This window comes from Sorex fumeus, unplaced genomic scaffold, assembly GCF_029834395.1.
Source record: "Sorex fumeus unplaced genomic scaffold, SorFum_2.1 ptg000122l, whole genome shotgun sequence".
Lineage (NCBI taxonomy): Eukaryota > Metazoa > Chordata > Mammalia > Eulipotyphla > Soricidae > Sorex > Sorex fumeus.
Genome location: NW_026606179.1, coordinates 16,816,786 through 16,829,888, shown reverse-complemented (window position 1 = coordinate 16,829,888; position 13,103 = coordinate 16,816,786). Strand labels below are relative to the sequence as shown.

General features: G+C 56.4%; 1 protein-coding gene across 2 annotated transcripts in view; it reads right to left on the bottom strand.

Moving 5' to 3' along the window:
* Positions 1-13,103, bottom strand: part of GRIK5 (glutamate ionotropic receptor kainate type subunit 5) — a 56,751-nt gene that overhangs the window by 22,661 nt on the left and 20,987 nt on the right. For both annotated transcript variants that reach the window (XM_056136758.1, XM_056136757.1), the window contains one exon: positions 7,671-7,874. In XM_056136758.1, coding sequence (XP_055992733.1) covers positions 7,671-7,874 — 204 coding nt within the window. The remainder of the gene's footprint in view (positions 1-7,670; positions 7,875-13,103) is intronic.

The following is a 13,103-nucleotide window of genomic DNA, read 5'->3' as shown; positions in this document are numbered from 1 at the left end:
TCCTAGATGGACCCTGAATACCACTGGGAATGATCCCTGAGCACAGCTAGGAGCACAGCACTCCAAAGCCAAAATTATTCATACATATGCATATATACATTCTATTTTTTTCAGGGCCCTGAGGAACAGCACAGGGGCTTGAGTACCTGCCTGCAAACAACGGCTCACGGGTTCAGATTCCAGAGTCCTGCCATGTGCTGAGGGTGATCCTGGCAGCTCAGCCCACAGTAACTTCAGGCTGGAGTCCTCAGCAACCACAGTGATTTCTGAGCCCAAAGAGATCATTTTGGGGCTGAGGCACTCAGCTTGGATTCCCACAGATCCCAGTTTGAAACCCTGGTACCCCCTGATCCCCTGAGCACTGCCAGGGATCACTCCTGAGCATGTAACCAGGAAAAAACCCTGAGCACTGCTGGGTGTGGCCCCCAAACCAAAAAATCTGCAAAAGTGACTACTGGTTGCACCACAACCGGGTGAAGGGGTGCATGTAGCCCTCAACAAGAACCACAGCTAGTATTTCAAACCATAATGCCCCAAAGTAGAGAGAGAGTACGGGGAATATTGTCTGCCATGGAGGCAGTTGGGGGGTGGGAAAGGGGGGCAGTATACTGGGGATATTGGTGGTGGGGAATTTGCACTGGTGGAGGGATGGTGTTTGATCACTGTATGATTATAACTCAAACATGAAAGCTTGTAGCTATGTCTCACAGTGATTCAATAAAAAAAAAAAAAAAAGGAACCACAGCTAAAAAGAGGTGAGAGAAGGGCCAGAGAGGAAGTACAACAGATTGGGCGCTGGCCATCAAACCAACCTGGGTTTGATCCCCGGTGGCCCCTGTGGCCTCCCAAGCACCTCCAGGAGTGATTCCTGAGCACTGCCTGGTGCGGCCCCCAAATAAAAAATGAACAAAACCAAACAAGACAAGAGGTGAAAGCAGCACCGCTGACAGGAACTGCTGCTGCTGGCAGGGCCATGTGTGAGCCCACAGCCGTCACCTGAGACTGTACGGAGAGTGAGCCTGGTGAGTGCAGATGTCAGCCCCCCTACTACTCGCGTGTGGTGAGCACTGCAGCTGAACATTTAAGCACCATAGCTGAAAAGTGAGCGTGAACACCCCAGCCAGGAGTGGGTACTACCCTCTTCATGACAACAGTGACAGAGGAAGGGAGGAAGGACACAGGAATACAAAAAATAAAAGGGGACTGTGCAAAAAAAAAAAAAAAAAGCTCCAAGGGCCAGAGCCTAAGCTTCCCACTGGGAGGTCTGGAGTTGACTCCCAGCACTGCCTGCTTCTCTGAGCTCCCAGGGATGGACCCTCCCACCCTAAGCACCATTCCAGGGCAACTCCTCCCCCCGCGGGGCCAGAGTGAGGGTACTGGGGTTTAGGTGCTTGTCTCACATATGCACTCCGGTTCCTTCCCTGACACCACACAGGGTCCCTCATGTACCACCAGGAGTGACTGCTGAGTGTAGAGCTAGAAGTGAGCCCTGAACATTGCCAGGTGCGGCCAAACCCCCTCCCAGCACCACCACCCACCACACACGCATGCGCGCGCACACACACACATCATACCTGACAGGGACTAGGCCCCAAGAATCTACTAAAACTAACTCAATAGGGCAGAAGAGACAGTACAGAGGGTATGGCGCTTGCCTTGCATGTGGTCAATCAGGTTCAAAGGCCTGCATCCCATCCGGTCTCCATAAAGCAAAGTTAATGAAATAATTAAACCCAGACCACAAAGTCATCCAATGAGAAGATTCTTGAGAAAAATGGGGTGAGGGGCTGGAGCCATAGTACTGTGTGGTAGGCCTCTACTTTGCACGTGGCTGACCCCAATTCTCCACATCCTTTAGGGTCCCCCAAGCATGGAGGGGGCGGGGGAAGAGCACAGAGGATAGCGGGACACAGCTGTGCTATCTGGGTAACGTGGGGCCAAGAGAACATCTGCTGTTCCCAAGGCTGCACAATGGATGAGGTCACTGAGATAAAACGTGCTCATGTCAGAGGGCAGACTGGTGGCTGCTGGGGACAGGGGCGGGGGTGAGGAATGACACTTAAGTGAGATGAAGTGAATTTTTTTGGACCACACCTAGCGATGCTCAGGGGTTACCCCTGACTCTGCACTCAGAAATTACTTCTGGCAGTGCTCAGGGGGACCTCACATATGGGGTGTGAGGGATTGAGTCCGGGTCAGCTGCACGCAAGGAAAATGCCCAATTCACTGTACTATCACTCTAGCCCTCCAGAAATATCATAGGAATCAAAACAATTATTGTTGGGGTGGGGGGTCTGGGGTCACTCCCTTTTGATATTCAGCCTAGTGGCACTAGTCTAATGGTCCAATGTTAGGATGCTTGCGGGCCACCGGGGTCATTGCTAGTGCTGGGTGGGTAGGGCATGAGGCACCAGGGCTATAACTTGGGGCCGGTCTGGTGCTAGGCATGTACTCGACCACTTAAATCATATCCCTGCCCCCAGGGATGAATCTGTTCATGTTCAAAACAGGGGTATTTGTAGCAAGAGCCCTTTTCTTCTCTCTGGTCACCGGCTTACAACCTCCAGAAAAAAAAAAAACTTGCAGAATTTTGATGTTGTTGCTGTTGTTGTTGTTTTGGGGCCACACCTAGAGATGCGCATGGCTTACTCCTGACTCCACACTCAGGAATCACTCCTGGTGGTGCTCGGGGGACCATATGAGGTGCCGGGGATGGAACCTGGGTCAGCAGTGTGCAAGGCAAATGCCCTACCCACTGTCCTATCACTCTGGCCTGAGAACTTCTAGAATTTGAAGAGAGTACTTCCTGCCACAGGGTACTTAAGGATGCCATCTGGGGACTGGGGAGATGACCCAAGTGGAAGACACTTTTAGTTTGATCATGGCGCTGCACGACCCCCTGAGCATCACTGGGTGTTCCCATTCCCCTCAACCCCCAGCTGGTGCAGGGTAAGTTTTGCCGTGTGTGGCCCCCCTTCAAAAAAGCAAGAAAGAAAATGCCATCTGGGAAATGCGGTGTGGGCCTGGCTCAGGCTGCATGAGACCATCAGTGAGAAGGTTGAAATCAGCTGGTGTGTGGCTGGAGTGACGACCCAGGTTCGATCCCCCGCATCCCATATGGCCCCCCGAGCACTGCCAGGAGTTAATTCCTAGGAGCTAGGAATAACCCTTGAGCATCGCCTGGGTGTGAACAAAAAAAAAAAAGGAGAAAGAAATCAGCTGGTGTGTGTGTGTGTGTGTGTGTATGCGCGATTATCTTCAGGGAACCGAGGACAGTATTTCTACAGAAATCTTGATGGTGAGCCAGAGTTAACAGAAGGGCAGGGCACTTGCCTTGCACACAGCCAACCTTGGTTTGATCCTCAGCATCCCATATGGTCCCCTGAGCTCTGTCAGGAGTAATTCCTGAGTGCAGAGCCAGGAGTAAGCCCTAAGTCATGCTGGGTGTGGCCCAAAAACCAACAACAGAGGGGCTGGAACGATAGTACAGCGGGGAGGGCGCTTGCCTTACACGTGGCCAACCTGGTTTGATCTCCGGCATCCCATATGGTCCCTGAGCACTGCCAGGAGTCATTCCTGAGTGAAGAGCCAGGAGTCACCCTTGAGCATTGCCAGGTGTGACACCAAAACAAAAGCAAAAACCAAAACAGAACCAAATACAACAAAAAGAGCCTTTGAGGGCAGCAGGCATTCCCTGTTCATCTGTTGAGTATGGCCATGGGCCCCCACGCCGGCAACACAGCGCTTAGGCAGGGGCTTGCCCCCCCGCCCCCCGCCACCGGTGGCTTCCCCCTGGGCTCTGAGAGCACCCAGGTCCCCCATGCATAGTGCTGGCATTCTGGCAACACTTCAAAGGAAGGGCCCTTGCTCCCTGAGGCTCAGAGGTAGGGGTCTCCATCCGCAGGTCACAGGCTAGGAAGTACAAGTTTGAACCCAAGTTTGAATTCGACTCCAAGTGGTACGCCACTGCACATTACTTTGCTTAGCAACCACCCACGTGACAACTGCCACCGGTGGCCATCCATGGGGCCATCACCACACACTGCCATCACCAAGGGTCACCCACATGGCAGACAGGGGGCTCTAAACTAATGCCCTCGGGAGTGTCCACTCTTAGCGCTGGCAGGACCATCAGGAGAGGGACCGGAGCTTGGGGAGACAAGGTTCCTGATGGTTCTCATATGACCGTCACCTGGGGGCGCCAGTGACGTTGGGGGTTGGTGGCTCTCAAGTGTGTAGGTGGAAGAGCCCTTCATGCAAGGTGTAAGGGATGCAGAGGTCCACAGGCCTGCCCCTGATGGCCACCTCTACTCCAGTGCTGCCTGGGAGAACGGTCCAGCCCGGCCCTAGCTGCAGGGCAGCTGGACCCCGTGATGTAAGCCCCCCATGCCCTCCGGACCTCACAGCCTGCCGCCTGGAACTCACACAGCTGCTCTGTGTTGGAGGGCTCAGCCAAGGGGGCGCTGGCTGAAGTTCCCAGGGGACCAGCTGAAGCAAAGGGAGACAGGTCGCACCTGCAGAGAAGCTGCAGGAGGAGAGAGCAGAGTGGCTGGGGACTGTGAGGACACGGCCTGAGTCACCCCGGCCACTGGTGGACTAAATGGACTGTGACGAGACTGGCCGGGGAGGCTGGAGGTGGCCCTGCCCTGGCCTTGGCTGTCACTCTGCATGGAGTCGGCCTGCCCAGAAGCCTGAACAAGCCGCCTCCCTCTGCCAAAGACAGCTGGGCTACTCCTACCAGCCCCTTCGAGCTCCCCCAAGGCCCATTAGGGGCGGACATGGGCCTTGGGTCACTTGAGGGAGGGCATGGCCCCTTGCCACAGAGCCCTCCATTCTCACACCAGCGGCAGCGGTGGGGGTGGAGGGGTGGAGGGGAGAGGCGTGATTCTTGGGGCCAGGAAGGCTAATGAGAATGCAAAACACTTGGGAGAGGTCAGAGAGACAGTGCAGGGATGAAGGCGCTTTCCTTGCACACAGCTGACCCCAGTCTGATCTCCAGCATCACACACGGTTCCCCAGACATTGCCAGAAATGACTCCTGAGCACAGAGTCGGGAGTCTGCACAGCTGGGAGTGGCCCAAACTCTCCCCATCACCCCTGAAGAAAAAAAAAAGAAAACACCCTAAAGGTTCCCAGCACGTGGGGTGCACCCACAAACTGCAGCCCATGCCGGAGGCTGCAGCGGGGAGGCAGGGGGGCCCTGTAGCTTGGTGCTCAGTGAGAGTTGAGCTCCCCTCCTCCCTCCCCCCCCCCCCCCCCCAGCAGGCAGCGGAGCCCAGCCCCGCCCCGCCTGTGCACTCCAGCCTGCTCCTCCTCCAGTGTTCTCTCCCTAAATGTCACCCAGGCGCCAGCTGCCGGAGCCACAAGCTGGAGTGCTGCCTGCGCCCGTCCCCCACCTCAGCGCCTGCCCCAAATGCGGGTGCTCTCCAGACGGGCCCGTTCCCCAGCTCCGGGCTCGTTCTCCAGCTCCGGGGGTCCCCTTGCCTCCTCAAGGTCACCCTGCAGCCCCCGCCCCCCGCCCCAACACACTGAAGCCCCATCACAGGCTTTGGAGAGCAAAGAGAACCATGTGAGGGTCAGTGGGAGGGGTGTGGGGGTCCTGCGAGGGCAGAGGAGGCCCTGTCCATGGGGGATTCTCTGCCCTTCATGCAGATTCGCTCCATTCCTGCCCAGTTCGACCTGAGGAGATTCCCAGACTTGTCTGGCCTATCCCCACCCCCACCCCACCCCCTGTTTTATTTTTGGTTTTGTTTCTGTGTTACTCCAGGCCAGGGGGGCTGTGTTTGGGGGTCATCCTGGGGGGTGCTCAGGCAGACCGTATGCAGTGCTAGGGATTGAACCTCGGGCCTCCTGCATGCAAAGCACTTGCTCATTCACCAGACTCACTCTGGACTACCCTATCATCTTTCTGCAGACAGAGCTGGTCAGAGGCCCCCTGGGAATCGACCATTAAGCAAACAGACAGCAACCCCCCCCCATCATTGCACCCGAGGCTGCAACCCTGGATGGTCCCAAAGGTAGGTAGTGGTATCCCCCACTCTGGGAAACACTGGGCTGGAGGCTGCATCTCTCAGGGCTTCAGTGAACACCTGGGTATCACCCGGAAGTTAATTAAGGTCACTTTTCTCAACTGGGGTGCCACAGGGTACTAGGGCCTGGGAGACCCTGGTTTAGGAGCTGGCCTAAGGGTCCTCACAGAGCGGCCAGGGGCAGACTCAGGTGTCCAGCTGTGTCCATCAGCAAAGCTCACCCCCAGCCCCATGGCCCGGGCCACTTGTGGCAGGACCGTCCCCCGCCGTGGGTGAGTCGGCTGGCTGCTCACCATGACTGCAGGGTGGGGGGCTCTGCCTAGAAACTGTCCCTGTCAGCAAGGAGTGTATGTGGCTGAGGACAGGGTCCTGTGACGGTCACAGGGAAGGGACTCCAGCCTTCCCGCACCTCAGAACCACTCCCTCACCTCCGGGCAGAAGCTTTCAGACCAGAAGGCAGCCTGGAGGAGGAGGGCGGGGGAGGCTGTGCCTTGGGGCCTGTCATGGGGGGGTGCCCAAGGCGCCAGAACACAAAGGGAACCCTCCCCCGCCCCCCTTCATCCTGCTCTGAGCTCTGCATCCTCAGCGGCACAGGCTTCTGAGGCATCAGTGGGGAAAAAGGTTCCATCGTCAAAGTGACTTTGGAAAATCAGGGCCCTGGGTACGAAGTGTCCTTGTCAGCACTACCAGGGCTCTGGGGCTTGGGGGTGACTCACTCTGAGGATGAGCGACGGGAGGGTGGGACTCTCTAGTGTCCTCAGCCAAGCCCAGTGCAGGGCCCCGAGCTGTGCTCAGGGTAGAGGGTGAGGCGGGCAGAGCGTACCCAAGGCAACAGTCCTGATCCTGGGCATGCGCACACACATGGTTTCTTGTGCCAGGGGGGTGACCTGTCCTCCGTGACCCTCACCCTAGACGTGAAGGGCTGCAATCGCCCCATCTTTCAGGGGGGAAAGTTCTGAGGTTCCAAGGACAGAGCCCACTTAGCTGAGGATTCTGCACCCCGCCCTGTCCACCGAGCTGCCCTCCTCAAACAAAGCCACCCCCTGCCCCTGACCCTAGGCCCTGCCCACACTGGGCTCCTGGGCACCACATTGTCTCTTTGGAAGTGCCCCTTCCTCTGCCCCAAACACACCCTCCTGCTACATCCTGTCCCCTCTGCCAATTTCTTCCCGCCTTTTAGAATAAACGTGGGGTATCACCTCTTATCAGAGACAGGAGTCCAGCCAGTGCGGGCGCAGGGGTGGGGTGAAGGGGGAGGACCTCTGGGTTCTCTCATGGTCCTCACCCTGAGCTCCCCAGGGAGTGGGGGTAGGGGGCGCAGGTCCCTGGTGCTCCCCAGCGTGCCAGGCCTGCCCAGTGGGTGCTGGCGGTACACAGATGAGGTGCAGTCCCTGTTCCCCTGGCCCCCGGACCCCTAATGCTCGCCCTTGGGCGGGCATTCTCTGCCGGCCTCCTCATCTCTGTCGTCCACTCAACAGACCTTTGAACAGTCACTGAGCCACGGCAGAGCCAGAGGCAGATGAACCAGGCGGGGTCCTTGGTGCCCACACAGCAGCCCCTGCACACCACATGTCACTTCTGCCCCTTCTGCTCCCTGCCCAGGCAGGCCCACAAGCCGCCCACCCGCCGGCCCGGCCGTACCCGGTTGATGAGCTCGCCGACCATGCCCGTCCAGGAGCCATTGGGCTCGGGCGCCCCGTACAGCCCGTCCTCCACCAGCCGCAGGCGGTAGCGGAAGCGCAGCAGCTCGGCCAGCTCGCGCAGCATGTCCACACAGAAGCCCTCGAAGCGCTCGTTCCCCGACAGGGCCTGGAAGTTGGGCCGGCGCATGACGTACGGGTTCTCCTGGGGGTGTGGGAAAGCAGAGGGGTCAGTCACTGGGAGGTGGGGGGATGTGGGAGCCGGGAGAGTCGGGGTGCAGGGGTCATGGCACTGCCTGGTTTACGTCCAGAAGTGGAGGGAGGGCTCCGGGAGAGCTGGTGTGAGGTCTCTGACCCTCAGCACTGCTCTGCATAACCAAGGGGGCACAGCTGTTGGGGACCCCCACCCTGTGACCCTGCACCAAGGATGAGCTCTCTGATGCACCACAACTAACTGTGCCCCCCTTTCGCACACCCCATCCCCATTATCATCACAGAAACGACAGAAGGGAAAAGGATGTGAGGAGAACAGAAACGGGGGAGGGGCAGGGAGAGAGCCAGAACTGGCCAGGCATGCAGGAGCCCCCCCCCCAGCTGATCCCCAACACTAAGCAACGCTTCCCCTCCCCACCAACACACACTGAGGTACAGCCCTGGGGCTCTGAGCACACCCAGCCCGAGCATCGACACATCCAGCCCACATACTCTAAGTGGTCTCTGGGCCCCCTGATCACTACTTGGGAGCACCCCCCCAAAAGAAATACAAGGCAGGTGGAGCAAAGATGTGCAGCTGGGGGGCACAGCGCACGCCAGCAAGGTGCAGATCCCCGTCCCACGGTGCTTCTTCTCCATCTGGAGATGGTCCCCCCCGCCCCCTCCTGGAAGAGGGGCTTTCAGACGCACACCTGCCACTCACAGTCAAGACGGATTCCACTGGGCAAGCTCGAGGTTTGCATGTACATGGAGTCCTGCCCCCTAGCCTCAGGCCTGCCTGGGGCAGTTGGAGACCCCCCAGCACCCAGTGCGAGATTGGAGACCCCCCAGCACCCAGTGCGAGATCTCCGGCGCACTGACCCTTGAGGCTTTCTGCTCGGCTGCACCCCACTCTCTGACAAGACCTGCACCAACACACCCCACTAACTTCATGGTCCACCAGAGGGTGTGGGGAGGTCAACCCCACCCAGGGCTGCCCTGAGGGAAGCAGGTGGAGGCCAGCCCTGGTGTTCAGAGCCCAGGAACCCAGGCAGCTGCAGGCCATCAGACTAGTGCTCTCAGGGTTATCCCTGGCTCTAAACTCAGGGATGGCTCCCATGCAGGGAGACCTTGCGTGTGCTAGGGATTAGACCTGGGAGAGGTTGGAGGTGTCTTAATCCCAGTACTATCTCTCCAGTCCACTTGGGAAGTTTCCTATAATTTCCTGGCTAGAAAGGTAAGCAACAAGGGCCAGCAGAAAGGGTGTTTGCCTTGTAGACAGCTGACCGGATTTGATCCTCAGCATTTCCCATGGTCCCTTGAGCACCACCAGGAGTAATTCCCGAGTACAGAGACAGGAGTAACCCTTGATCATCATCTTGATGACCATCGCAAGGTGTACCCTCCCCCTCCAATAAAAAATAACACAAAGATAAAATAAAGATAAGTGACAAAGCAACTTTTTTTTTCTTTTTGGTTCACACATGGTGATGCTCAGGGTTGACTCCTGGCTCTGTACTCAGGAATTACTCTTGATGGTGCTCCGAGGACCATATGGGATGCTGGGCTCAGGATCAGACCTGGGTCAGCTGCTGCAAGGCAAACGCCTTACTCACTGTTACTATCGCTCCAGCCCCATGGCAACACCATTCTAATGCAATTTGTTTGTCCATACTGGGCAGTGACCCAGCACTGAATGGTGCTCAGGGGACCATCTGGGTACTGAGGAGGGAACCCAGGGCTCCTGCAGGCAAAGCCTGTGCTCCAGTCCTTTGAGCTATCTCCCCTTGATTTCTTCTTTTTTTTTTTCTTTTTGGGTCACACCCAGCGATGCACAGAGGTTACTCCTGTCTCTGCACTCAGAAATCACCCCTGGCAGTGCCCAGGGGATGATATGGGATGCTGGGAATTGAACCCGGGTTGGCCGCGTGCAAGGCAAACGCCCTACCCGCTGTGCTACTGCTCCAGCCCCCTCTTCTTTTGTTCTAATTTTTATTTTGGAGCTACACCCAGTGGGTCTCTGGGCTTATTCCTGGCTCTGCACTTAGGAATCACTCCTGGAGGGTTTGGGGGAAGAACTGAGGAGGCAGGACTGCGGGAAAGGTGCTTGTCTTGTGCATCATCCGACTAGGGTTCAACCCCCAGCATCCCATATAGTCCCCTGAGCACTCCCAGGAGTAATTCCTGGATGCAGAGTGAGGAGTAACCCCTTGAGCATTGCCTGATATGGCCAGAAAGCAAAATAAATAAACAAATAATAAATACGTAAATGCTCTATAGGTTAGACACCTGAATATCCGGGCCTCCAGAGTTTGCTAGGTCAATTCTGACATGCTTCCCCAACCCCCTGAGACCAACTTTGCAGTGTCGCTTTGGTCTTCAGAACAGAAAGAATTGGCAGGACAGAAGAAGCATCTACAGAAATCAGCATTGGGTCTCGGGGCCTCTCTCCATGAGATTACTTATTGGGGTGAGGGGACCACTAGAGGGAATATTTGGCCATGCTCTGAGGATCTGAAGAATCAAACAGGAGCCCGACAGTGCTGGGGACACCAGGGCTACACCTGGTGGTATACCCTGGACTCTAACTTAGGGTCTCCACCTACAAGGTATATGTTGCAGCCCCCTTGTTCCAAGTGCAGCTGAGCCTGACACAGGCTGGTGAAGCAAAGGGTGCTCAGGAGCCATCAGGCTCACACCTGGCAGTGTTGGGGTAGTGCCAGGGATCAAACTCAGAGCCTTACCCATGCCAGCCATGTGCTCTGCTGGTCCATTGGGCAGGATCTCTTTTGATCCTCAAACAAAGCTCATATACATTTTCAGGTGATATTATCAAACCCAGTTCCTTTTTTTTGGGGGGGGGTCATACCTGGTGATGCTCAGGGTTCACTCTTGGCTCTGCATTCAGGAATCACTCCTGGCAGTGCTTGGGGACCATCTGGGATGCTGGGAATCAAACCCGGGTCGGCCACATGCAAGGCAAATGCCCTCCCCGCTGTGCTATCACAGCCCCAACCCTTCCGGGGACCATATTGGATGCCTGGGATAGAACCTGGGTCGGCTGTGTGCAAGGCAAACCCCCTCCCTGCTGTACTATGGCTCTGGCCCCTCCATTGTTTTTTATTACAGAAAAAATAAAACGTTGAAGCTACACCAGGCAATGCTCAGGGCTTACTCCTGGTTCTGCACTCAGGGATCACTCTTGGTGGTGCTCGGGGGGCCATATGGGATGCCAAGGATGGAACCTGGGTGGACCGTATGCAAGGCAAACGCCCTCCCCACTTTATGATTGCCCCAGCCCCTTCCTTTTCTTTATTTTTTTGGTGTGTGTGTGTGTGTGTGTGTGTGTGTGTGTGTGTGTCTGGGGATTGAACTAGGGATCTCACACAGGCAAAGCAAATGATCTACCCTGGCCTTCACGCAAATACGGGAGCTGGAGAGGCCACACAAGGCAAGGAGCTAGGGACATGGGACATATGACAGGGCCTATGAGGTGGGGGGGTTCCTTTAGACCCTTGACTGCTGGTCCCACCGGCCCCCACTGAGGAGGGGCGGCAGAAGGCGGTGCAGTCAGAGCGCCTCTCTCCCCCGGGCTGCCTTTCCCAAGCCCGAACGTGGGCCTGGGAGGAGGAATGTGAGATGATCCTAAGAATAGCGGCGGCAGCTAGCGATCCTCGTGGGTTTGCTGGGTGACAGCTCTGGCAGCGTAGGAGGCCGGTATTATTAACGCTGCTTCAGAGATGAGGACACGGAGGTCCTGAGAGGAGGAGGTATGGGTGGTGGTGATGGACCAGAGGGGTCTGGGAGCGAAGCTCTGCCCTCGGGCCCTGCCTTAGACTGACCTCCCCTGGCCAGAGGCTGAGAGGGATGAGGCAGAGAGGAGCCTGGGGCTGGAGTCAAGAAATCTCTCTCACAGGGCCAGAGCCATAGTGGGGAAGTCATTTGCCTTGCATGCGGCCAACCGGGTTTGACCCCCAGCATCCCATAGGATGCTCCAAGCACTGCCGAGAGTAATTCCTGACCTGAATGCAGACTAACCCCTGAGCATCACTGGGTGGGACCCAAAAAGCAATAAATAAATAAATAAATAAATAAAAGAGAAAGAAAAAAGAAATTTCTCTTGGGTGCAGGATGTGAGGAATTTGCCTTGCTGCAGCCAATCCTGTGCTAGAGCCCTAGATGGTCCCCCAAGTTCCCCCAAGCACAACCAGGGCTCTCTGGGGCTCACTTGTAAGACTCCTCCCACCCCATGAGCCTGAGACCAAGGGTGTGGCTAGTTGGTTGCACATGTGAGGCACTGGGATCAATCCCAGAACCCTCCCCTCATTCTCTAGACAGGGTCTAGCTGGGGGGGGGGGATGCGATGGGGTGTCAGAGATGGAGGGACTCACACTGCTCGGGATGGTAGGTAGGGGAGGTGGGGCCCAGCTGGGAGTCTGGACCTCAATGCTGGGGCTGGGAGACAGCTAATTTCTTCCTGCCTTTGAAGTGCTCCAAGCATCACTGAGTGTAAATCTAGAGGACGGACACACAGCATTGGGCACTGGCAGTCAACCGCCTGGCCCAGCCCAGACCCCTTCAGCACAGCTTGGGGGTGGATCCCGCTTTCAAAATCCAAATGTTATTCAAAATCCAAATGTTATTCAAAATCCAAATGTTATGAGCCCATAACATCCCAATCTGCATCCAGATTGAGATTGAGCTCATCCCCAATTTAAGATACACACACTTAAGATACACGCTCCAAGGGTTCATTCGTGTGCAGGTTTGCACTGTGGTGCCTGGGTCTCCATCCCTGTACTATACGGTTCCCCAGCACCAGTGGGAGCGACTCCCACGTAACTAGGAGTAGAGTAGCCCTCAAGGCCCACCAGATGAAGCCCATAAATACCCCCTGCTCCCACCCCCCCTTCACCACCACCAATTTAGGTTCAAGACCTCAGGCTCAGAATCAGAAAAGGGACTAGGTAGTGCTGGAGCCACTGTACAGCAGGGAGGGTGCACTACTGACCCAGGTTCGATCCCCAGCAACCCACATGGTTCTCCAAGCCCTACAGGGACTGATCCCCGAGCGCAGAAATCCAACCAAAATCAAATCAAAAAAAAAAAAAAGAAAAGAAAAAGAAAAGGGTCGTTGGCCATCAGAAGAATCCGGGGGGCTGGAGTGATAGCACAGCGGGTAGGGTGTTTGCCTTGCACATGGCCGACCCATCAGAAGAATCCGGGGGGCTGGAGTGATAGC